The sequence below is a fragment of the Crocodylus siamensis genome, chromosome 10 (assembly GCF_052110815.1).
Source record: "Crocodylus siamensis isolate JL-2025a chromosome 10, ASM5211081v1, whole genome shotgun sequence".
Taxonomy (NCBI): Eukaryota; Metazoa; Chordata; order Crocodylia; family Crocodylidae; genus Crocodylus; species Crocodylus siamensis.
In genome coordinates, this window is record NC_143404.1 from 52,554,401 (window position 1) to 52,579,260 (window position 24,860).

General features: G+C 42.4%; 1 protein-coding gene across 2 annotated transcripts in view; it reads right to left on the reverse strand.

Moving 5' to 3' along the window:
* The window catches only part of PTPRT (protein tyrosine phosphatase receptor type T), an 846,898-nt gene that overhangs the window by 158,929 nt on the left and 663,109 nt on the right, over nucleotides 1–24,860 (reverse strand). For both annotated transcript variants that reach the window (XM_090064242.1, XM_090064241.1), the window contains exons 10-11: nucleotides 15,831–16,032; nucleotides 7,056–7,158 (exon numbers count right to left, since the gene is read on the reverse strand). In XM_090064242.1, the coding sequence (XP_089920368.1) occupies nucleotides 7,056–7,158; nucleotides 15,831–16,032 (305 nt within the window). The remainder of the gene's footprint in view (nucleotides 1–7,055; nucleotides 7,159–15,830; nucleotides 16,033–24,860) is intronic.

Consider the following 24,860-nt stretch of genomic DNA (forward strand, 5'->3'; position numbering starts at 1 on the left):
TCCAGCCCTAACAGACATCATGAAATCGATGAAAACACCCCACATCACACTTATAGGCTCAGCAATGCTACACTCACTAGCACCATGACCAAAAGGGACTTGAGGGTCATGATAGACCACAAGATGAACATGAGCCACCAACATGATACTGCCGCTGGCAAAGCATACAAAACTCTCGCTTGCATCTACATGCATCTCAAGCAAGACCCAGGATCAGAGGGCAAGAGAATAGGCCATACGAAGAGAGGCTGCAAGCCATGGGACTCTCCAGCCTGGAGAAGCACACTGGCACAGGCTCAGGGGTGACTTGGTGGCAGCCTATGAGTACATAAGGGGTGTGCATCAAGATCTGGTGGAACGCCTGTGCACCAGAGCACCCCAAGGGATGACAAGGTCACAAACTCCTGCAAGACTGTTTTAAGCTGGACATAAGGAAAAACTTCTTTACTGTTTGAGCCCCCAAAGCTTGGAATAGACTCCCCGCAGAGGTGGTGCAAGCACCTACTCTGGTCACTTTTAAGAAATATTTGCATGCCTTTCTTGCTGGGATCTTTTGACCCTAGCTGACTTCCTGTCCTTTGGGCAGGGAGCTGGACCTGATGATCTTATGAGGTCCCTTCTTCATAAGCCCCAATGTCTATGAAATCTATGAAACCCCAGCAAAATTCACAGATTGAGAGCTTTTTGTCTTTTCATTTCACTCTTCTTCCAAGCTAGAATCAAGTTCATTATGCTCTCAAATAATGCTGCATACCAACAGAAATACATATGGTGCATTACAGATGTGAGTATGGTAAAAAGGATGCTGGAGACAAACACAATGGAAAGAGTAAGCAGATATGAGAAACAGGTCCCCGCACTAACATTCATCAACATGCACATACAGAACATGCCTAAGAGAGGAAAGAATAGACTAAGAAAGGAAGAGAGAAGGGTCGAAAGAGAAAAAATAAATAAATGAAGAGTAAGGGGGAAACTATGGTTGGATTCCTGCCTAAGGCAAGCATAGCAACTGAATGGTAGCTGACATAGTACTGAGAGGGATGGTTTAACAGGTAGGGTGGCAGCCTGGAACAGCGGAGACCCAGGTTCGATTCTGTACACTGCTGCACTGGACAATTCACTTAGCTTTTCCGGGCACTCCCTAGAAGTCAAGTGGAATTGTACAATGATGATAACTACACTTCCCAACTTCCAGGGATGGGAGCACTGTAAGGACAGATGCAGTAAAGAATGTGAGGCCCTCAAGTAGTGTCACACTGAAGGCCATATAAGTAACATGGAGAGATTCATCATGCTGGACTGTTTAATAACCAAAGTTTTGAGCACAGTCACAGAGAAGAGAGGCAAAAGAACAAAATGTCTAGGAAAGTTATGAAATCTCTTTCTCTGGAAGTTTTCAAGAAGCAGCGGGGCAGGCATTGGTCAGGGGTGGTTTGGAATAGCACATTCTGCATCTCTTGGGGCTTAGACTAGACAGCTCTTGAGATTGCTTTCAACCTCATGATACCATGGGTTTCCCTTTTTCTAGATGTCCTGCTAAATAGTGACACAATTTCATATTCCTCTTGAATTTTTTTAACATCTGTAGGGAGCAAACATATTTTACTCACTCAAGTTTTGAGATAAGCACAAAATAAAGATACTGTTCAATGACAAAGTGCCAGGGCTATACAGGGTAGTATTTCTTGCTGTCTGCTGATATATGGATATCATTCTCATGTTGCTCAAAGCTCTTTAACATTTTATACAGTTATTTTGACTTATCCCAAGCCTGTGCTTCTGGGAGTTTTGACAAAAAAGTACACATATATGCCCCTCTTTCCACCACAGAAATGGGTGTATATTTATCCACCACAAATAAGTTTATTAACGTGTAATAAAACACCAGTATCTAAGCATCTCATCCCAGGTTCCATTTATCGATGCTTCTCAAATGCCCACATGGGTGAAATGTGCATTTGCACTACAACTGTTGCTTTTTAGCACAATGTAGAGTGCAGTTTTCAAATGAAGGCACTCAAGCAGAAGTCTGCATTCCGAAGCTCACATAACCACTGAAGTACATCAACCAGCATTTGAAAGTATGAAACAATTCACATAGGGATCTTTAGCAAAGGATAAGGGAAACTAAAGGCATCTTTTCCCAACACACCAGGGCTAGGTACGGACAGTTAAAAAGCCTGAGGCTGAAATGATTTAGTCTGTGCAGGTCAGCTTAAACTGCACAGATTAAATTGAAACAGAAGTGAACAGAGATTTACCGTTGATCTAGGGAATGCAGCCAGATGCCTACAGTGGCTCAGGCCAGAAGCCAGGGAGGCACTAGAGCACAGCTCTCTGGCTGTGAATTCACTTCCTCTTCCTGCTGCCCCTGAGGTCTCTGGAATTTGCAGTCCAGAATTACAGCAGCAGGACTCTGCAGGGTTGCTCATTACAGCCTCTTCCTGCTTCCAGGTGCTTCTGGGATTTGTAATCCACAGCTGCAGCCAGCAGTAAGCTTGAGCAGGGGAAGTGGGAGTTTAACCCCCCGCCCTGGCTCCAGACCCCAGCCAGGGTTTGCTGGGGGGGAATCCCCCCCATAGACTGGGCTGCCTCCCCAGCCAGGCTTGCCCCCCTCCACCTCCTTGTCAGTCAGCCTTCACTGCTCCAGCTAGGAAGCAGAGGGGCAGGGCCACCCTTGCTCTTTTGAGCAGACAGCCCATCCCAGGGCTAAAAAGCATTCTGGGATGCTGGGGATTATGATTTACCTTGAACCAGGAAGGGGTTTGGGGCAGAAGTTTCATAAACCAGTTTGACCAAAATTAGTTAAGTCATACACATTTATCTTAAACCAGTTTCTACATTCTACTACATCTATCTTAAACCAGTTTCAGACATTTTGAAACTGGCTTATATGCACTGACCTTATGTTTTGTTATGGGTTTAAATAAGTTTCTGATCACTTAAACTGGTTTATGTGCAACTTCTGTCCCTAGCCCAGTAGGTCATAGAGCAGCTATGCAGGTCCTCCATGGCTGCTCTCACACGAACAAATATGCTGTCCCAGGACACAGCCACATAATTGCAGACTCACTGGCTATGCCTCTCTAGCCACATTTCTGATGGCCAGAACTGTGCAGAAAGATGATGGAGAGTTGCACACATGCAGTCCTCACATTTGCAATGCATATTTGTTTACAATGAACTGTGAAAAAATCAGTGTAAGTATAAAGTCCAGATCCCAGATTTACATTCTCCATTCAGGGAACAGAAACACCAAAATGAAATCTATGTTTCTAACCAAAAATTAATGAACCAGCTGGTTTTCCCATTATCCAATCTGCAGAACAAGCTGCCTGTGGACATTTTGCATCTGCACAATTGTTTTCTAAATTAAAAATGTAAGTAGCAAATGAGCTCAAGACAGACCTAGAGTGCTTCTGGACAGTTCACAAAGTCTAAAGATGTCAGACTTAGTATTCATTATAAATTATTGACTCTGCTGCCCTTAGAGAAGCAGAAATTTAAATGCATACCAAGACAGAAGGACAAAACTCACGGTAGCAATTTCTTCAGAGAAAGTTTGAGGAAGAGAGGCTGAGGATCCCACTATTCCTACTGCCTCTACTGCACTTATTGCAAGGGTCAACATATGACATCAGTCTTCAGCATGTCAGTCCCAGCACCATTCATGAGCTTTAGACTAAATCAAGAACAAAAATCTTTTTTTAAAGAAGTCTTTGGTAATGGTGCTGAGAGAAATAAAACAGTCCAAATAGTGCCCAGGTAGCACAAAGCAGGATGTTTCCCTAAAGGTTATTTGCATTTCAGTCTTTTTTTTTAATCAAGTCCCTGGGGAGCTGACATTAGGAATAGAACCTGAAGGATAAAGATGATATAGAAGAGTTTTTAATTTTGATTTCTGCTGACTTAACTTTCCCTGTTTCCTTCCCTGAAGGTCTTTTGCTTGCACTCTGGTGCCTTTCAGAAAGGATGTCAATCACCCCAATAAAGTTCCAAGGATGGAATATTTAAATGCAGACTAGCAGCAGACTAGCACTTCTAATGCTCAGATCTTTTGATGCTTTTGGACATAAAATTCTTTATAAATCAGTATAAGCATCAGCATGAGCAAAGGATCCTGCTGGATCCCAATTGATCCAAAATTCCAAGGCTACTGCACTGGATTCCTGGGCCACACAGACACTTTACAAGAGAGGGATGCTGGCTGAAGAGAGATGGAGAAATCAGGAAAAGGTTAGTTCAGCGAGTGCATTGTGATTGGGGAGGATTATGGTATGGGGACTATCTGTTTGCCTATGAGGAAGAAAAGACTCGGTGACTGTCTGAAGAAGAAGGGAATGGACTTCTGAAATGTCTGAAAGGACACATTGGCATTAATGATGTTTGAGCAGGATATTAGAAAGTGGAATTGAAAGATGAAGCCCATTTCACATTTGGAGGGCAGCATATATACACCCTGAGTGGAACACACAAAGAATTATTGCCCAGTGTATCCTGCCTCAGCACAGGGCGCTATACTGAATGATCCCTTGAGGTCCCTTCCAGCCATAAATTCCCATGATTCAATTATTCTGCTCTAATGGAGCATCTATACCGATGATTTGGGTGTTGTTTTCCTGTATCTTTTGCTCCTCCCAATTGATCACATGATCAATATTATTACCCTTAAAGAGTGCTGATCTAAGCAACATGCTGCAGGAAATATAGTTTATTCTTGGATACCCTTAGTTTTAACTTTTTACTTTCTGGTGACCGTGAGCAATTTTAGAGCAATGCATGGTCTATGATTTGGGGACTTTTGAGAAAGAACATGTCATGTTGTTCAGCTCTACTCACATTCAAATAAATAGGGTCCCCAAGAGCGATCAGATTCCCACTGTAGTAAATACTGTACACACACACAAACACACACAAAGAAAAAGGGAGTTCTCTATTCTAAAACCACTTTCAAAATATTTTCTCTAAGTTCCTATTCCTTATTGTAAAAAAGGATCTTAAGAAATAGAGGGTACAGATGCACAGAAGTATATAAGGGTATAGAGTGAAAGTTAGACACATCACTTGCCTGCAAAGTTAATACAAAGCTAAAATTCTCCCCTAGAGACACTCTCCTATTCTTCTTTTCATAAACCTATTTACAAATAAACAGAACTAGGTCATCATAATAGGTAAGTGTATCACTTAAGTGTAGCATGTAAATATTTTTGTCACTGAAAATATATGCATAATAGGCTACAATGTAATAAAAAGTGACTAAAATTCATAGAAATGCTCACAAAAAATGCATAATGGACTTTTTTCCTGAAAAGACATTATTCACAGAATGTGGTAAAATGTAGTAAATTGGGCTTTGAGGAAAAATTGCAAGTCTTCAATAAAAATACAAAATAGCAACGCTCTTAACACAGCAGGGGATAAAATGAAAAAAGAAAAAAAGTTCCCCTAAAAATAAACATATAAACAAAGAAAATATCTACTGAACTGCAGACATGTACTATACTTGTCCTTCAAAGCAACTGTTCTAAGACATACAAGTAACAGGTTCTTCACTTCATTCTTCTAAACACGAGAGTTAGAGCTTTAAAGTAGGCACCTCAGGATGACTGGAAGGGAGATAGGGCAAGATGAACTAAGTCAACAAGAAAATCTTAACAAAATATTTTTTGGAATATTTCAATAATCTTCATGGAAAACTGTGAGTTGATGTAAGCCTGACTTCTGAGTCATGTAATGCATTTCATTAAAGCAAGCAACTATGGAAGCTGCAACTGATTCAGATTACACATATTTGAATAACTTCAGAGTAACTGTTTCAAAAGCACTTAAATGACTGCCAGCAGGATTCATGGGCATAATTGTGCAGTGCAAATGATACTGGAAAACAGGGACCTAGGATTTTTTCAATAGTGCAATAATTGACCATTTTTGAGTTCCAGATCAAAGGGCGTTAGCACGGTAGAGGGAAAGCAGCTGGCTGGTGGACAGTTTGTAGGAACGGTCTTGGTGGGTTCAACCTGATTCCTTATGGACATGTGCCACAAAAACAACCATTCTGAACAGTACTACTTTGTACCTTTGGTAGTCTCACCAAGTTCGGCAGAGAGTTCAGTGTTATGGAGAATGAAATACTACGTGGAATTTCTCCAGGTTGGGAGTCAGGAAGACTACCATAACTGATTTTGGCACTGGCTAAATAAGACACTTTGATCATCAGTAATAACACATTTCACTGGCATGAAATTTACCTGGCAATAAATAGTACAGGCTGCTTTAGTCAAATTTGCAGTCACGCAGTCATCCAGAGTCATACCTTCCCGATTCCAATATTACACATGCTAGCAATGAAAATGTTCTCCCGCAGGGTAGCTGGTAATATGGTCTGCAATGTCACAGCTCCATCACAAGGGCATGCATAAGGTGTCCTGCCCTTCAATACTATTTGGGAGTGAAATCTCTACTTGCCAAGAACAGCTGAGCAAGAGTGGAAAGCCATGTCTCACTGCAGTCTGACATTACCTTTTGGGGTCAAAATCTCTGCTCACTTCAACTGGCAGATTAGGAACAGCAGCTAAGATTGTAACAGAAGGATATGAGAGGTCTGCTTAAGTCAAGGTGCTGAACTACTATATGCACAAGTTTTAAAGATCCGTGGGATATTTCTGGTCCTACTGAAAAATTGTGATGTACAGTAAGACTTTTTTGGCAACTGAAGAGAAATCAGTGGTTGGAGGCCTGAAGTCCTCTTAAGTAGCAAAGAGATGCTAAGATCTCTGCATTTAATCCCACATATTGCAGCTCATACATTGCAAGTGCATATGAATGGGTTGCTGCAAAGAAAATAAACAGGGCTGTGGTATCAGTAATCTCTCCCCAAGCTTAATTGTAGGATAAAAGTAAGCGAAGGCATTTATAACATGCTGTGTTACAGGTGGCCTTTTAGTAGGAATATCTATTAATCAGCCACATTATCACTTGTGAGAGAGAGAGATTTGTGTGGGCTTGGGGGAGGGTAAGAAAAAGCGAAGAAAGTAAGAGAGGAAACAACTTACCTGACAGGTGCTCCACGGGAATGAGCAGGCTTCAGCATGACGGTGATGGTAGTGTCAGTTTCATTCAAGGGTGAGTCTGTATCATATTCAGGCATTGAAGGCGCTATGGCAGAACAGACAGCAATAGATAAGTTATCTACTAGTTACGGACTTTGGCTGAAATAGCAACAAAACTAATAATTCTTGGAGTCTGTTCAGCATCTCTCAGCTGAGGTGTCAAGATACTTTAAAAATTTCACCTAGGATGTTTTTAAAGAATTAAGGGACTTGGATGTTCATTTCCCTTAAAAATTAATGGGAGCTGGACATCCAAATCGCCAGTGTGAATTCAAAAACAAAACAAAAACTATTGGCGTATTAACTATCTAAGCCTCACTGACCCTATGACATTAGCACCAGTTTCTCCATTACACGAATAGAAAGCACAGTCACCCGGAGATTAAGTGATTTGGTTTAAAATCATGTAGGCTTCATACAAACTTTACAGCTAGAAGTTCAGGGGCTTAGATTGGGTTAAAAATGCTTGTCCCCCCCAACTCAGTAATTAATTAGGTTCTGGGTACCTGATCTGAGGTACAATGGGAGGGGTCAGCAGGATGGGGAGGGTTAGTGACGGGCTGTTTTTAGCCAGCTCCCTCCCCAGACAAAACCTGCCCTCAGTGAACCAACCTCATGATCCTGCCTGCCCTTCCTCCACACCCTGACTTACTTCCATTGGCTCATGGCACTGGTGAATGCTGGTAAAACTGGCACCAGAGGTGGCTTGCGGGGTCAGGGGGTTTGGCGGCTTTGGGAGGACAGGTTGGCCCGAGGAGCAGGTTGTCCAGCTGGGGGTGGAGGGAAGGGCCCAAGGGGCTAAAAACAGCCCTGTGCCAGGGTGGGAGGGGCAGAAGTGCATCCCCAGGGCTAGGACCAGCAGCTGGGCTTTCCCAGCTAGACGGTTGCACTCTAAACGTGTACATTCATTCTTTTAGATTGGTCTGCCTGTACTTAATCTAACTTAGTGTACCTCTGAAATACAGCTAAATTAGATCAAGCTGGCCATTTTTTGACCCACCTAACCTTCCTGCATCTTCTAGACCATTCACAGTTAGATTGACTGAACTACAGATTTAAGTGTTAGGTCCACATGAGTGACCAAGGTGGCCATTTTCAATGCAATCTAACCTCTCCCTAATCTCCCTGAATGTCTGTTCATACCCAGAGTGAGTTAGTGGCAGAGCTAAGAATAGAAACCAGGAATCCTAATTCCCATTCTCTAGGAGATACCAGTAATTTACATTTTCTATATCTGAGCTACAGCATTTATTATATGGATCTGAGCTACACAGCTCCTTCACAAGCTGCAAACTACATGGTAAAACAGAATAGATGTCACAAAAAGCACATAGAATTAGCAAGGTCATTTCAACATTCACATTCATAATATTTTGCCTTATTTCTCTGTATTTAAAAAACCCATAAAGGCAATATAGAAAACTCTGCAAAAAAATACTTTTGGAAAGAATGTTATTCATGCACAAGCATAGCACCATCTGCATTTCTTTGTGGTGGGGGGGCAGGGAAAGGGGGTTCCTACCCTATTATGCTGTTCTGGGGCATTTGAGGAAAATGAGATGCATCTTCTTATGAGTTAATTTTTCTACTACTACTTTCTCTCTGCTGCTTCTCTCCCGCTTTCTCCGGACCAAGACCTTATATTGGTGGACAGCCTTGTGTGTCCCAGTGATCCCCAGAACTATGTCACCTAAGTGTCACATTCCTGGCAGGGTTGGACCTAACAGGAGATTCCAGACAAACCAAGGTCCAACCCCAAGTACTCAATGACATGTCAGGATCTCAACAGCTATAAAGACAGAAGAAGGATAAGGCAAGATGCAGGTCTCCTGTCATCTAAGGTTCTCCCTTACACTGGGTTCAAATCTCTACCATGTCAAGATCATATGGTTGCTCATTCCATGCACCAGCTTCCTCTCATTAAACCAAGTCATACACAGGCTTGTATCACAGGAAACCATATGCTCTCCTGTACCAAACTCCAAAAGCCCTGTGGCAATAGACAAATGGTGATGGAGATAGGATTAGTAAATCCAGCAGTCTCCAGCCATGAATCTGCATGCAGGTGGTAGTAGCCCAACGGTTGTCTTGCACATGGGCTGAGAAGGGTACAATTTGGCAAATACTACCATGACTTAGCTGTCCTGTGCAGGATCCTTTATGCTCTCCCCACATGGGAAAGGGTCTAGAAAAGCTGCCCTAAACCTAGGCTGTCTTACCTGCTACTGGCTAGATAACTGTATCAAGTGGAATTATGTTCTCTGTACTCAAAAATATCATCATAAAACAACAGTTTTCACAATGTTTTCACCTTTATGGATAATTAAGAAAATTGATGATCAGAAAGAACTACCATTGTCTACAGGGAACTAGTGAGATACAGCATCAATACTGCAGATCTGAGTGAGACAAGGTGATGGGATGAGGGTCAGCTGAGGGAAGATGGTGGAGGCTACATGTTGTTCTTGTAGGAGAAACTGAACCAGGACAGACATATTCACAAGTGTCAGCCTTACCATCATGAATTGGCCCATCAGTCAACTTACCAAGCTCCCTATGCGCATTAACAAACATCTTTTGATCCTCTGTCTTAAGATCAGAAACAACCAGTATGTCACTGTTATCAGTATGTATATCCCAACACTTGATGCTGTTGATGTCAAAGAACAGTTCAATTCCAACTTGAGCATGTTCTGACTAACATCTGCAAGGAGGACAAAATCATCTCCTTGGTATTTTCAATGCCAGGATTGGACATCACCTGGAACTCTGGAGTGGCACCATTGGGAAGGAAGGAGTAGGGAAAGCCAAATCTAATGGCATCCTTGCCCTGAGCAAATGTGTGGAGCATCGTGTTGCCATCACAAATACCATTTTCAGACAGAGAGACACATATAGACATCTGGAGACACCTTCACTCTAAGCACTGGCACTGCTTTGACTATGTTATTGTTAAAGCCTATAGTCAAATGGATGTTTGTATCATATGAACCACATGAGGAAGCATGAGTAAGGAATCACTGGTGCCTCCTTAATTTGGGGAGAGGGCACCCGCAGAAGCCACCAATGGTGGTGGCCTTGTCGGGGGCGGCACCAGCCTTACCAACAGCATCAGTGTCAGCCATCGGGGGGGCACCGGCCCAATCAGGGGAGGCATGTGCACCCCATATCAGTCACCTATTTGAGGATCCAATGACTGCTGGACAGATAAAAGTCATGTCTTATCCATTAAGAACATTCATTTCAGAGCATTAATGCTCTAAAACACTGAAAAAAGCTAAAAGCAATGTGAAGAGCACTCAATACCAAATCTCAAGATTCTTGAGGTCTGTAATGATGTCCAATAATGTCCCCATGGAAAGTTGTCTTCTCTGTCTCCAAACAAAGGCAACACTACAGAACATTGAGGGGTTTAAAACTGCCATGCATATGGCTGATACTGAATCCATTGGCTATACCACACATTGACACCAAAACTGGCAATGAGCATGATACTGAGATCCTTGACCAGGAGTTAATGGCTCATTCTGTTTGGCAAGATGACACCATTTCAGCAGAAGAAGACTCATCAACTCCTCAAAGTTAAAACTCAAAAATCAGTGGCCGCAAGATAAAGCTAAGGAGATCTAGTTCTTTGCTGACAAACAAGATGTGCATAGCTTTTTCTGGCAACAAAAGCAATCTATGGCCTAACTTCCCACAGTCCTATGTCCCTGCAATTGTAGGATGGCTCAACACCCCTCAACGACAATGGATCTGTCTAAGCAAGATGGAAAGACCACTCTGAGGCACTCCTGAACTGTGACTGTACTGTGGTGGATACCACCATCAAATCTATCCCCCAACACTCTGAAAGGGGACCCCCTCACCAACCCTCCTATCCTAGAAGTCTCATGTGCCATCAAGGAAACCAAGAACAACAAGACTACTGGACTGAATGGCATCCCTGCTGAAATCTACAAGGTTGGCAGCAAGGAACTGGTACTGAGACTCCACAAATTTATTCTGTGAATTTGGAACACTGAAGAAATCCCTGGATACCTAAGGAATACCAACGTCATGACTATCTTCTAGAAAGGAGATAGGTCTGTGTGTGGGAACTATGGAGGTATTTCCCTCTTTTCCACAACAGGGTAAATCATATCGCATATCCTTCTGAACTGTCTTCTACCTCTTGGTGAGGTAGTCCTGCCAGAATATCAGTATGGTTTCAGATCAACCCATGGGGCCATTGACATGATCTTTGTTGCCCATCAGATCCAAGAAAAGTGTTGGGAACAACATCAGAACCTGTACATGGCCTTTATTGACCCTTACTAAGGCTTTTGATTCCATCAATTGCATAGCCCTGTGAAAAGTACTGACCATATTTGGATGTCCTGAAAAGTACATCAAGGTCCTGACATTTCTCTATGACCAGATGACTATGACCATTATTTGTAGCAGATTGGAGACAGATCCCTTTGTCATCCAAACTGGGGTCAAGCAAAGATGCGTCAATGACCCAACACTGTTCTTCATTTATTTGACTGTCATCCTGGTTCTCATAATGAGCATCTTCCTTCCAGAACTGACACTGAAAATCATACAGTGGAGGGCTATTCAATATGAGATGTTTTTGCTCAAAGACCAAAGTATTCAAAACAACCATTCTTGACCTTCAACTTATTGATGACTGCACTATTCTTGTGCATGCTGAGGAAAACCTTCAGGCTGCACCGGATCTCTTTGGAAAAGCTACCAAACTTCGAGCCTCCATCTCAATATTGAAAAAGCTGAAGTGCTTTATCATCCTGCCTCAGGTCATGGAAGTGACCAGCCAGCTCCAAATTACCATAGAGGAAAAGACCCTAGATTTGGTTGAGCACTTCCACAACCTTGGCGGCCACCTCTCTCAAAGAGTGAACATTGATGAGGAGATTGAGCACAGCGTGCAAGTGCCTCCTTTGGGGAAGTGCTTCAGAAAGACACCAAGATCCACGTCTATAATGCTGCCATCATCCCTACTCTCCTCTATGGATGTGAAATGTAGGTGATCTATCTTCATCATCTCTAGAGCCTGGAGAGGCATCACCATCAATGCATCAAGAAAATCCACATCAAATGGGAAGATCACCACACAAATACCAGCATCCTTGCTGTAGTCAATGTTAGCATCAATAAACCAGTGATCGTGAAGCGCCAATTTCACTGGACTACACATTGTATGTGAATGCCTGATACTCAACTCCCAAAACAAATGTTCTACTCCCAGCTTAGCAGCAGCCTGAAGTCTCATGACATGCCAGCGTGCAGGAGGTATGTGGCATTGTGCCACTTCTGGGGCACCAGCAGCAGGGTGCAGAGCCCAGTCCACAGTGGCAGTCACCTCCACCCCACACACAGATCTGGGGGGCACATGCCGCCTGTGCCTGCTCCGGGGGTTGCGCACAGAGGCAAGAACCCCCCACGTACCCTAGATGGGCTGCATGGGCTCCAAGCATCCCACGACCCACCACAGTACCCTATACACTCCCCACTGCGGGGCCCTGGATCTGCCCCCTCCCCCACCTTCCCACTCCTTCCCATCCACACATTTACCTGCTGGGTGCTGCGACACACACAGGCAGGCAGGGCTGAGTTCCTGGCTGCCTGCAGGCTCTGGCTGCTCATCTGTCTCTGCGTACCCCTTCCCCCTGCTCCAGCCACCCAGAGCCCGAGCCTGGGCTGCCTGCATTTGAGGGGGCTAAGCCCTGTTAGCGCTGGCCTTCTGCTGCCTATGGTGCTACTTAGTATGCATTGGAGCAGACTCAATTAATCAAGACCGCAACAAGTCTGCTGGAGTATGCTAATTAGCACACCCCAGCAGCCTCTGTGCCATGTGTAATCAGTGTCCCCACATTTCAAAATGGCGAGGGGTGGGATTTAACTAAAGCTTATCAAATGAGCTTCAGTTAAAGCACCCCCACTACCATTTTGAAGCACAGGATGCTGGATACACGTGACGCTCCAGGCTCTTTAATTAGAGTGGCTCTCAGAGCCACTTTAATTAAGGCACCGTAAAGCACCACCCCCCTCAACCCAGACCATGTGTTTAGATTCCCTTTAAGTAAAAAAAATGTGGGAAGATTATGCACAAAAAATGGTATACAAATAGCATAGCTTTATTCAGTGCTGCTGTTAACTCAGAAAAGTAACTGAAAACTGCATTGCAGGAGGTCCCGTACTTAATCTCTCCCAGTGACTATCAGATCGGGTAATCCTGTTTACAAGTGTAAGAAACTGAAAACTGTCAGAAAAACTGAAAACTGGTTTCTGGTACTCAATCTGCCACTGAATAGCTGTACACCCTTGTGCAAAGTATTTTTTTATGCCTTGGATTTCTCATTAATAAAAACTGATGAGGTGACAGGGATTGTGAGTTCTCATACAACCTATAAGCTACTTTATATCAGGGAACTAATAATAATTATTCTTACACATTTAAATAAATGTCACCTATATTATTTTAATTTGTAATCCAGAGTTTTCCAGAGATGCCAACTAGTGATTGATTATACAGCATCTAGCATATACATAATAAAGCCTGTTCCTGCCACAAATACTTCAATATCACTTAAAGACAACACATACATAACAAATGAGTAAAACCAATTATATCCTGTGGAGGGATTAAGAAAGAGAATTACGGTTGATTCAGAGTAATCAATATTTTCATTAGTTATTATGAACTGAATACTAGACATACAAGCTTTCTCTTCTACTTAAGATTAAACAGCTGTGTGCTATCTCAGCAAAAATTAGCCTTTTAATGGTGCCTGCTCTAAAATAAAATAATTACTGCATAGCTCAAGCTACATCAGCCCTGCTGATGTAGGGCTTAAGTTGGCTCCCCTCAGTGCTATTTTACTACCAACTTCAGTGGGAGCTGAACTGGGCCCCTACTTCTGAAATACACACATACAAATTCAGGTTCCACCAAGATGCATCCTTAGCATTAAGAAGGCATTGCAGGTAGAAATATAATAGTTATTAAAACCCAACACAAAAATACTTTTCCTCCCACACTGTATTTCTTGGGCATTGGTCTTAATTCAACCTTAATTTAAGTTAGAAGTAAAGAAGTGACCATGCAATGAGATGATCTAATTTAGGGACTATGTCATTGTCTTCAGGAAATCCCTGGACATGTTGAAGACACACTGAGCTGAGCCTGAGCAGAGCATTTACACAGACTAGTAACTGTGTGGGCTGCTTTCTAATATAATTTAAGTGTTCACTGAAGACTAAAACAAAAGAAAGGAGAATCAGAAAGGAGGGGGTGAAGCGTTATCATTATAGCATTATTTCATTTTTCTGTTGCTGCAACAAGCATATAAAACAGCAGTGAGCCCACACAGAAGGTAACAGTCTCTATAGATGCTGCTTACTGTTATTCTAGCTCAACTGACAGAGGTCTTAGCTATTTTTCTCAATGTCAAACCAGAAATCTAAGTGATAATGAGTGGAAAAAAGTTTAGAGTTTCCTTTCTTGATGTTTCCACTTTCATATACACCCAGAAACTTAGCAACTTCTTTATAACAAAAGACCTGTGGAAGTAATACATTGTCATGTACTATTTCTTATGATTGACAACTAGGGCAACTACAATTTCAAGCATTGCTACTGCCTCAACACATCTACACAATAAAGGGCCGGATTCAACTTACTGGGCATAGAAAATGGACTTAGCTAACTAAATGTGATTCTATTCTACCCCATCGAAGTCCTGAAAACTTATTAATGCATCCACCTTTATAAATCATTCATCTTACCCTTAAAATGAAGCCACAAAAAAGACACACGGAAGAGGAAGACCCACCCACTTTTTTTTTGTATTAACTGTTTTTCAGTGACTTAAGCGTGCGAATAGAATCATACTTAAGTGTCAATGTTCACCTGGGTGTGTTACAGGTGGAATAGAATCTGACTCTAAGTTTTCATATTCAAGATTTGTGTTAAACTTCCTACATATCCATGTTTGTGTTTTACTGAATAAAATGAGGAGGATGGGTAAACAGAAATTCCTAAAATGTTATGTTTTTAAAGTGCTGGGGAAGAAACAGGGTAAGTACGGTGCCTCAGTGTTGTCATATTTAGAAATCTCTTCATAGGTCCATCTTAGTGCTTTGTTCTTCTCCATTCCCCTCCTGTCCCCCTTCTTATGTTCATCTAGTATATGTCTTCTCTGCTTTTCTGTAATCACAAGAGCCTTCTCTTTTCATCCCCTATTCACTTTAACCACATTCTTGTACTTGGCTGTCTCAGACTGTATTTTCTCCAGCCTTTTTTATAAAATAATATTGCCTGTCCCTGTTGTGCTCTTCCTCTCATATTAAGTCAGTAGCTGTACTTCCAACGTGGAGGTATTTTGAAGATATAAGGGCATATTTTTAAAGGAGCATCCTAAACCAGACACCGTGCCACTCACAGTTGTGGGACAAACAATTTCAAGGGCCAAATGATGTAATCTAACACATTAATTACATCTGTAAAACAGGTATTATCCATTGTTGTTATTTGCAATCCACTTGAACATGGATACCTGGCTGGGATTGAGGCCCTTTAAAAATTTGGTCCACAGCCTTTTTATATGAAGCACTAAATAAAATATTATTGTTCTATTAATTTGCTTGCTTTGCTTCTGTAAAGGACCAAGCTGAGGTCAGTCTTCCTTTCTTCCTCCTCCAGTGTAGTACCTGAAATTTTAGTTGCAATCCGGGTTGTGATGGGAGGTCCGAAGCCCTTCACTGTGCTGGCTTTGATGGTGAACGAATAGGTAGTCCCTGGATATAACCCTACAAAGAGGTGGTGAGTTTCATTCCTTAGTTTGAAGACCTTTCCCCTCTGGCTGGACAGGTCAGCAGTGGGATCCAGAGACCCAACAGCCTTGTATGTAATCTGAAAATGAAGAACAGGGAGAGTCAGGGTGCTAATATCAAATGAATTTCAGGAAATTCATCCCTCTTCTGCTCCCTACTGAGCTGTCTCTAAGCTAGGGATGGAGGAAAAAGAATGGATGTGGCCTCACTTTCATTAGTGAATGGGGTTTATATTTAGATGCTGGCAAATGTGACAACTTTTTCAAGCTTTTCCAACCACATATCTTCTCTTCCATTACCAACAAATTAAGGCTGCAGTATAAACTGATTTTGAGAAGTGGATGAAAGAAACATATGGGTTTTTCCCCCTGTTCTTTGGGCAATCACAGAATTTTGCCAGGCAAATTAAAATTGACAGCAAAATGTGCAAATGTTTCAAGAAAATTTATGATATAATTCCCTATCTTCTTCCATTCCATTATATTATGGAGGATTCATGAGGTAAAGAAGGACAAGTTTCTAATGGAGTCCTTCTTTTCCTGGCTAAAGCTTTGACTAAAACCCCACTGAAGTCAACGGGAGTCTTTCTGTTGGCTCCAATGGTCTTTGGATTATACCCTAAAACAGTGGGAAATCTTGGGTAAGAAGGAGTATTTTGTAAAACATGAAGCTACTACTATGAAGTCATTAAACAAATGCCCTTCTCTTCCTTCCTACAACTTTGAGACTGATTTTTTATTTTTCCTGTGCTTGTCCTTGGTTTCCAGGACTTGTGGATGGTGCTTTCCTTAATTTCCACCTCAGAAAGCTGGCAGCAGGGTACAGATACAGAGAGATATTCATGAGTATATATATTGCCAGTACTAACACGCCTTTAAAGAAAGAAAAGCCGAAAGCACAACTTTGAAATTCTGCCTGAATTACATTATGCTTACCAATGGCAACTTTGTTGATATACAGACACTTGGAGATAAAACTCATGACTTATTTACCAGCCAATCCCATCCTTATGTTCTAAATTCAATCCAAAGGCAGCTCAATTTCAACTCAGCTGTCAATATAATATACCAAGTTCTCCTGTATCCCTCACCTTTCCTGATATTACAGGATCCTCACTTATTTGTAATGAAACACTATGAATAAATCAATGTATGTTAATATAGCAAGTCTTCAATTTTTCATGAAGGGCTTTGCAGGAATCCAATTCCTAGTCTTGCCAGAAAGAGTCTTTGAAAATTTTAAGTCACTTGTTTTATGACAGGAGGAGAATGCTACATTTGGAAGAAAAAATAAATATATAATGAAAAAAAGGAGACTATAATAACAGCCCAGGAAAGCCACAGAGGTCGGGTCCTACTGATACTCCAAAGACGATGTTTGAACACAGCTATTTGGACAGAAGTAGATCATATGAAACATATGGCAGATACACAAGACTAGGCAGGATTACAAAGAAGAAGTGAATTCCACCCTGGTTCATAATAATACAGATTAGCAAAATCAAAGTTGTTCTAGTTAACCAGCATCTCAATCTTTATGTCGAAAGCCCACTATTTTTAATGGAATGATGTCTTTGTTTTTAAATGCTATTTACAAAAAAACCCAAACAAAAAAAAAAAAGGCTACACAGACTCAGGTCTCGGCGCAAAGTTCTTAAAAAAAGCTATAGAGATGCTGGCAATACAATTCTTAATACACCGTGAGGGGAATATGATTACAATTGCCTTAGCAGCAATACATTTTAAGATCAGGAAGGGAAGAGGCATTTGGTTAAAAAATATCCTTACATTTTGCCATGGATGTGACAAATTAAAAAGAAAATAGTACTCATTCAGTTTTCAGTTGCGAGTGGCATGTGTGAGCATAATTCACTGTGCCTTGGTGTTCTGTTTGCACTATGATAATGAAGAAATAGCATTTTTAGAACAGTCTTTGGAAGATTAGACAGATTAGAAATTTGTGAACAACATAAAGAACTTTCCAACTCTACCTCGATGAAAATCATGCCACTATGACTATTCAGGAAAAAATGCAAATTCAGCAACTGGTTTCAGTACAAGTCTTAGTAGATTGAACAAGTGGAGCAACTCAGTTCACACAAACTATCACAGTCTCACCAGGAGGCAGTGCCATTAGCTGAATTTACGAAGATGTACAGAGAAGCATACAAATGTTTACAGTGCAGCTACCTTTGAACTGTGGATAAAGGTGCCAGTCAAACCAGCAACCTCCACCAGCACTAAATTAGCTTTAAAACTGTTTTACCTTATCAACACAAAGAAGTCATTAGATCATTAAGGTGAATGAAACTCTGGCAATATTTTCAAGAACAAAAAGAAAGTCATGGAGACTTGCAAATCAGCTGCTGCTTGTCATAGTCTAAAGCAAGATTTGAATAACATATTATGACGTTTGGATTCTAGCTGAGATTAATCCAAATTTCAGTAGTCTTAGCAAGGAGTGGTAAGGAGTGATGGTGTGTTTCAGATTCTTGACCTATAGTTGGGCAAGTTAAAGTAATAAGCCCTGACAAAAAAATGTAGATCCAAATCAGGAGTTGGTATTTCCCAAAGATTTCAGAGAAGTAATCCCTAGAAATGAAAGTTTTGATAAAGGGATCTCTCAAAAGAAAGTGGGTAAGACAGCTTATTGTTGGTAGTATAGTAGCCTTTAAGGCTGCGTCCAGACAAGCAGACACATGTGATATGTGACACTGCAGACCCGCCTGCGGCATCACACACTGCACCTGAAGGTGTTCCCCACACTGCTACTTTGCAGTGCAGTGCGTGAACCCCATTCAGCCCTGCGAGAGATATAAATTTAAAGCTATACAACATGTGCTCTGATGATTTTCTCCACTAATTCCTCCATCCTATTATCTTATGTATTAATAGGGTGACCTTATGCCCTGGACAGTCCCAGATTTTGGAGGCTGTCTCAGTGTCCCAGCCACTGGAGAAAATTGAAGCAAAAGGCCTGAATTGGCAGAAACCCACCCACACATGTGGCTCTTGAGTCAGGAGTCAGGCATGTGCAGGTTGGTTCATGCCAATCAGGGTCTTTTGCTTCAATTTTCTCCAGGGAGCCCAGCCAATGGGCTGCTCCCTGGTTTGGAGTTCACTGGACTGTGAGCAGAGTCACTTGAACAGCAGAGTTGGGGGAGAGGTTTATGCAGGGAACTGGGGGATCAGGGCTGTGTGTGTGTGTGCGCATGTGCACATGCATCTTCATGCATGTGTTCACGTGTATATGTACTGGCATCCCCAGGCACCATCCCCCACATTCCAGATTTTCTTACGCTGTCACATATTTCCCTCAAATATTATGGTCGCCCTATTTATTGGACTTCATCTTCAAAGAATTCAGGCTCTTTGCTTCTACTGCTTTGTACAGAAAATCATTTTCTAATTTACTAATAGTAAGCAACTTTCTTCCAATTTCCAGTCTAAACTGTGACCAGTTTATACCAATTTGACTATATACCAATACCATCTCTGGTGGACTACAACAGCAGCCAGACTCCATTTCCCTGAAAGCTGATGGGAAAAGGGGAAGGGGAGGTGATCTGGGGTTTGCACGCATAAATCAATGGTCAGGAGAGAGTGCACAGTAGGTCTGTGTGAAGCAGCTAGTATTTGCTTTGAATTCGGATTTGGCCAATTCGGGGGACAGTGATTCAATTAGGTGATTCAAATCACTGTCCCGAATCAATTCAGTCAAATCTGATTTGGAGATTTGGCTCCTGCTGAATCAGCTGAATCTCTGAATCACACAGGCCCATTCCCCACTCACTCTCACAGCCCACGCCCTCCCCCCATGGCTGCCCTACCTGCCCCAGCTCCCGGTGCTTTAAAAAAAACAAACCAAAAAAGCCCGAACTCACCGGCTCCTGCCTGGCTGGGGTGGGGGACAATCTCCACTGCCCCCCACTGCCCCATGCTGCCTGGAGGGCTCTGCAGAAGCCCCCAGAAGCCCCAAGGCCACTGCAGCAGCCAGTAAGTCAGGGGAGGTTTTCTTAAAGGGCCGAAGATAAGGTGGCCAGGGAGGCCATGGGGGAGGGGCTGAGGGGGTGGGGCCTAGCAGGGGTCCTCCCATGGTCCCCTCCCCACTCCGCCAGCCTCCACCCCCCGCCCTCTACTTACCAGCATAGAGCCTGGGTCCAGCTCCCTGCTGCAGCAGGTGGGGACTGCCTGAATCACTGAAGCTCTCCGAATCGATTCATAGAGCTTCAAAATCGATTTGGACCTCTTAATTGGTCCCCTGATTTGATTTGGATTTGGAGATTTGGCCACTGAATCAGGCTGAATCTCCTCCAAATTGAATCAACACACGAAGCTTCACATAGTTTTAGCGCACAGGAGTGGCAGCAGATGCAGCTGGCAAGACACATGGCAGAGACCCAGGAGCTGCAAAAGGGTGATCTTGAGAGGCTGCAGCTAGTAAGGCCTGTGGCAGAGATCTGGGAGCTGCAGTAGGGCTGACTCAGTGAACCACAGTGGTGGGGCTCAAGTGCAGGGCCCAAGTGCACTGCAGGGCTGATTCTGTGAGCCACGGCAGTGGGGCCCAGGCTCAGCACCTGGGTGGTAACTGCGTGCCCAGTGAGACTGAAGACTGATTTGAGGGCTGTTCAGAGTTCAGGGTGAGCTCAAGGGTTCCTCAGTGTAAATATTCCAGGGTTAGTGTTTTTACTTGTTACCTTACTTGTTACTGAAAGCTTTTACCACTGAGCGACTTGCCTATCCGCCCGTTATGTTTATTTCAAGTATATGTACCTCAATGTTTAATTGCCTACTATGTTTATCTGAAGTGTATGCATTCTAACTATTAACTGGTGCATTTCCAATCTCTTAAGCCCATTGGCCTATCACCCTAACACAGTACACCACACATATATCTTGAGAATTCCTCATTGGCTCCTATGTGGTCTCTGGGGTACACTACATATCCTTTAAATAAACTAGCTCTTCTCTTTCCTTGGCCATAACTATTTAATTTTACATAGTATCTTTCATGGAAAAAGGAACATTTGGTTTCTGCTGGATATTACACAAACAACCTAGATTATATGTTCACCCATGGTTTTCCACAAAGTTATTTGTAGATCATCAAATTGACTTAATGTACGGACAAATCTTGACATAATAGACTCCTATGGTGACTGACTGGCATACTCACACCTCTTTTTCTTAGGATTACTCCCACAGTAAGAAAGGAAACAGCTCATATTTATTTTCACGATAAATCCAAAGTGTTTTTCATGTTACTGATGTACCAGAAGCACTGCAACTGATTTTAAACCAAGTAGAGCATGGTCAACATAGAAAGCATTTGTGAAATAAATCAATCGGTCCACTTCTTTCAAAAACAACTAGATGAACACAAAACACCATGTGAAAGAAAATTGTGGCTCCCCCCTTCAAAACTTAGAGTGAATAAGAAAAATACCCAATGATGTAACCAGTGAGACTATGGAAATGTCTCCAAAGGAAAAATGAATTCTGTTTCAGGAGTAATTTAAAAATGCACTGTCACATACCTAGAGAAGAATCATAATAATTTCGGGATAACACACGAACACTGAAAAAAATAATTGCCCCTCTAATGTGTAAGCTGAGTACTTTCTTGTTCAAAGTGTCAAACTATCCTATTATGACTCAAACATGAAACAATGATTTAGAAAACAGAGTGTTCTGATTACTATTCTCAGTCACTGATTTGATTATCTAAACAATAAAATATAAAAATGAAATATAAGTTAATAACATTTATATTATTGTGTGTTTTGACATGTCATGATGTTGTGCAGTAGTACCATTTATGCAACAAAGTAATGTAAAAAAAAAAAAGTTAACTGAAATTAAAATAAAAATCTAAGCATGAGGCAAAATTTCAGAATTTTTCCAAAACAACTCCTCGTTTACAGGAAATAATTGAAAAAAGAAAACAAGATTTTCACTATAATTTGGAATGAAAACAGTTCAGAACATCCATCTCAGGGTGTTCAGTAGTATTCTGAAAGGTTTCAGTGAGCTCAGTGTTCTCTCTACACCAGACAGTGGTGTGATCCAGAATACGGTTTTACTACCACAAGAGTTTTTGGTGGCAGTGCAAAAACTAAAGACTGGCTACCAGTTGGTGGCCCCAGGTAAAGGCTCCCCCAGTGTGGTTCCAACCACAATTGTTAACAGTTCATTCACAAATACAGTATAGAAAAAGGGAACATAAATGAAATCTACGTTTTCTTCAGAGTCAATTTATCTGAGATAATTCATTAATTCATAAAGCAACATTAAGTATTAGAATTGGAATAATAGGAAGGTTAACAACGAGCTGGAATAAGAAAGTAACAGTCATGCTCCCAGGACAGGAGGAGGTATGGGCTACTGAGTCAAATCTGACTGGATGAGAAATTTATTTTGAAGACAAATCAAGGGAAATCAAGGGAAATCAAGGGAAATCCAGGCTCCAGTCAGTTTAGCTTATGGCTAAGCTGTGCACAATAGGGTACGCTCAGTCCAAGTCCTTCACGTGTACATAATTCACACCATCAGGAACCAGTTCAACAAAACATGTTCAGCCCCTCAGGAAAAAGATGCCAACTTCAAAGTATGTTTGCATGTCTCATTTGCAAATGTCCAGTGACACTGTCAGTGTGTTAAATTTTACAACAGACTCATTTTTAAAGGACAGTGTAAAGATGTGCTAGAGTGAGCAGATGTTTCCCTTCCCTACTAGTTCAGTGGCACAATACAACTTTCCAGTCTACTTAACCTCAGTTAAATGTCTTCCTCTCCAATTAAACAGAAATAATAGCCTGGATTTTTTCCTCCCCCAGCCCCCATTCTCTGTAAGAGCTTGTAATACATTAAACACAACTGCACCAGAATTGCAAGCTTTACAGAGTCTCAAGTCAAGTAAGGAACTTTTTAATTCATGCACACATGCACAAAAATCAGATTACTATGGTAAAGAAGGGTCTGAATAAACACCTGGGATCTATTTAGCTTCAAATTCTGGATAAGTTCAGATCCAAAACTTGATTTTATCAGTAATTCTTATTTCCATAATACACTGAAACATTCCTTCAACTTGAACTTTGGCCAAGTTCTGATCTGGATTTTTCTGGCTCAGAACCAACTCTGATTAACAGGCACCTGTTTCAGAGCTTAACAAGGGTTGACCTTGTTCACTAGAGGCCTACATTGTTCCAGTTCTAGCAATACCTGTACCTCTGACCTTTTTCCAGTTATTGCATGTCCTCCCTTGAGGTGCAAAACCTCTTGCCTTCACCTGTTCTGCAACGGAATCTCATCCCATTCCTCAACCAAATTCTGAATATAATACCACCCTGTGCACCAACACTGATAACTAAGAAGGTCCAATGGGACTGGGTGACCTGTCTGACTTTCCCTTACAATATTACAAGCAACTCCCATGTCCTCCACAGGCCCAAAGTTAACTCAGCATTTTCATAGAAAGTGAACTCATTAGTAAGTGTCACCAGTTGTGCAAAACCTTCATAAACATGGAGAAAATCCTATAGAATAGGGCTGCGCAAAGCTTCAGGTGCTGATTTGCTTCAGAGGAGATGTGGCCCGATTCAGCGGCTGAATCCCCAAATCTGAATCAAATCAAGGGACCAATAAAAAGGTCCAAATCAATCTGAAGCTCTCCAAAGCTTCAGAAAAGATTTGGAGCACTTTGATGATTTAGGCAGTCCCTGGTGGCTTCAGCACGGAGCTGGAGCTGGACTTGGAGATGGTAAATAGGGAGTGGGGGGGGGGGGGCTATAGGGGGGCCTCTGCCAGGCCCCATCCCCTACCTGCACCCAGCCCCCTGGCCACTCCCCAAGCCCTGCCATGGCTGTCCTGCTTGTCCCAGCTCCTGGTGCTTTAGAAAACAAACCACTCACTGGGTGCTGCCAGGTGGGGGGGACAATCCCCACTGTCCCCCACTGCCCCACACTGCATGGCAAGCTCTGCACAAGCTCCCTGACCCCAACCCCTGCTGTCCCAACCTCTCACCATGGTTGCCCTGCCCATCCCAGCTCCAGCCCTTTAAGAAAAAAATAACTAAAAAAACCCCCTGGCACTCACTAGCTCCTGCAGTGGCCTCAGAGCTTAAGGGGGCTCGTGGAAGAGCCCCCCATGTGGTACAGGGCAGCGCGAGGGAGGGCAGCGGGGATCACCCAGGGTTTTTGTTTTTCTTAAAGGCCCAGAGCTGGTGCAGGCAAGGCAGCCATGGGGAGGCTGGGGTGGGGGCAGGGCCCCCCATGCAACATGAAGCAGTGGGGGGCAGTGGGGATTGCCTCCTGCCCGGCAGCACCTAGTGAGTTGGGGCTTTTTTCCATAAAGTGCTGGGACCTGGGGCGGGTAGAACAGCTATTGCTGGGCTGGGAGAGAGGGCAGGGGATTGGCCCGTGTGATTCGACGATTTAGCAGCAGCCGAATCTCCAAATCAGATTCGGCCAAATCGATTCAGGATAGTGATTCGAATCGCTGAATCAAATCACTGCCCTCTGAATTGGCTGAATACAAATCTGAAGCAAATACTAGTCACTTCGCACAGGCTGAATACAGAACTAGTAACTGAACTAGGAATCATGAGTTCCCACACTGACCCTTATTTAAAAAAAAAAATCTCAATTTCCCAGTTACCTCTCAGAGAATGTATGTGTCCTGTGTGTAAAGTTTTTGACTCCACACTTCAAAAAGAATATTTTTTTAAATTGACATGTTAATGGCTGCTTTCAGTCATGTCTTGGGCATGTCTATATCTTAGGGCACTTACACAAGTTACATTTTTGCATGATCAGGTCCCTGAAAATTCTCTACAGTTGTGAAATAACACATGTGCATGGCTGCAGAGTACTTTTACAATGGCCTATCCTGTGAAAAATAAACCTCA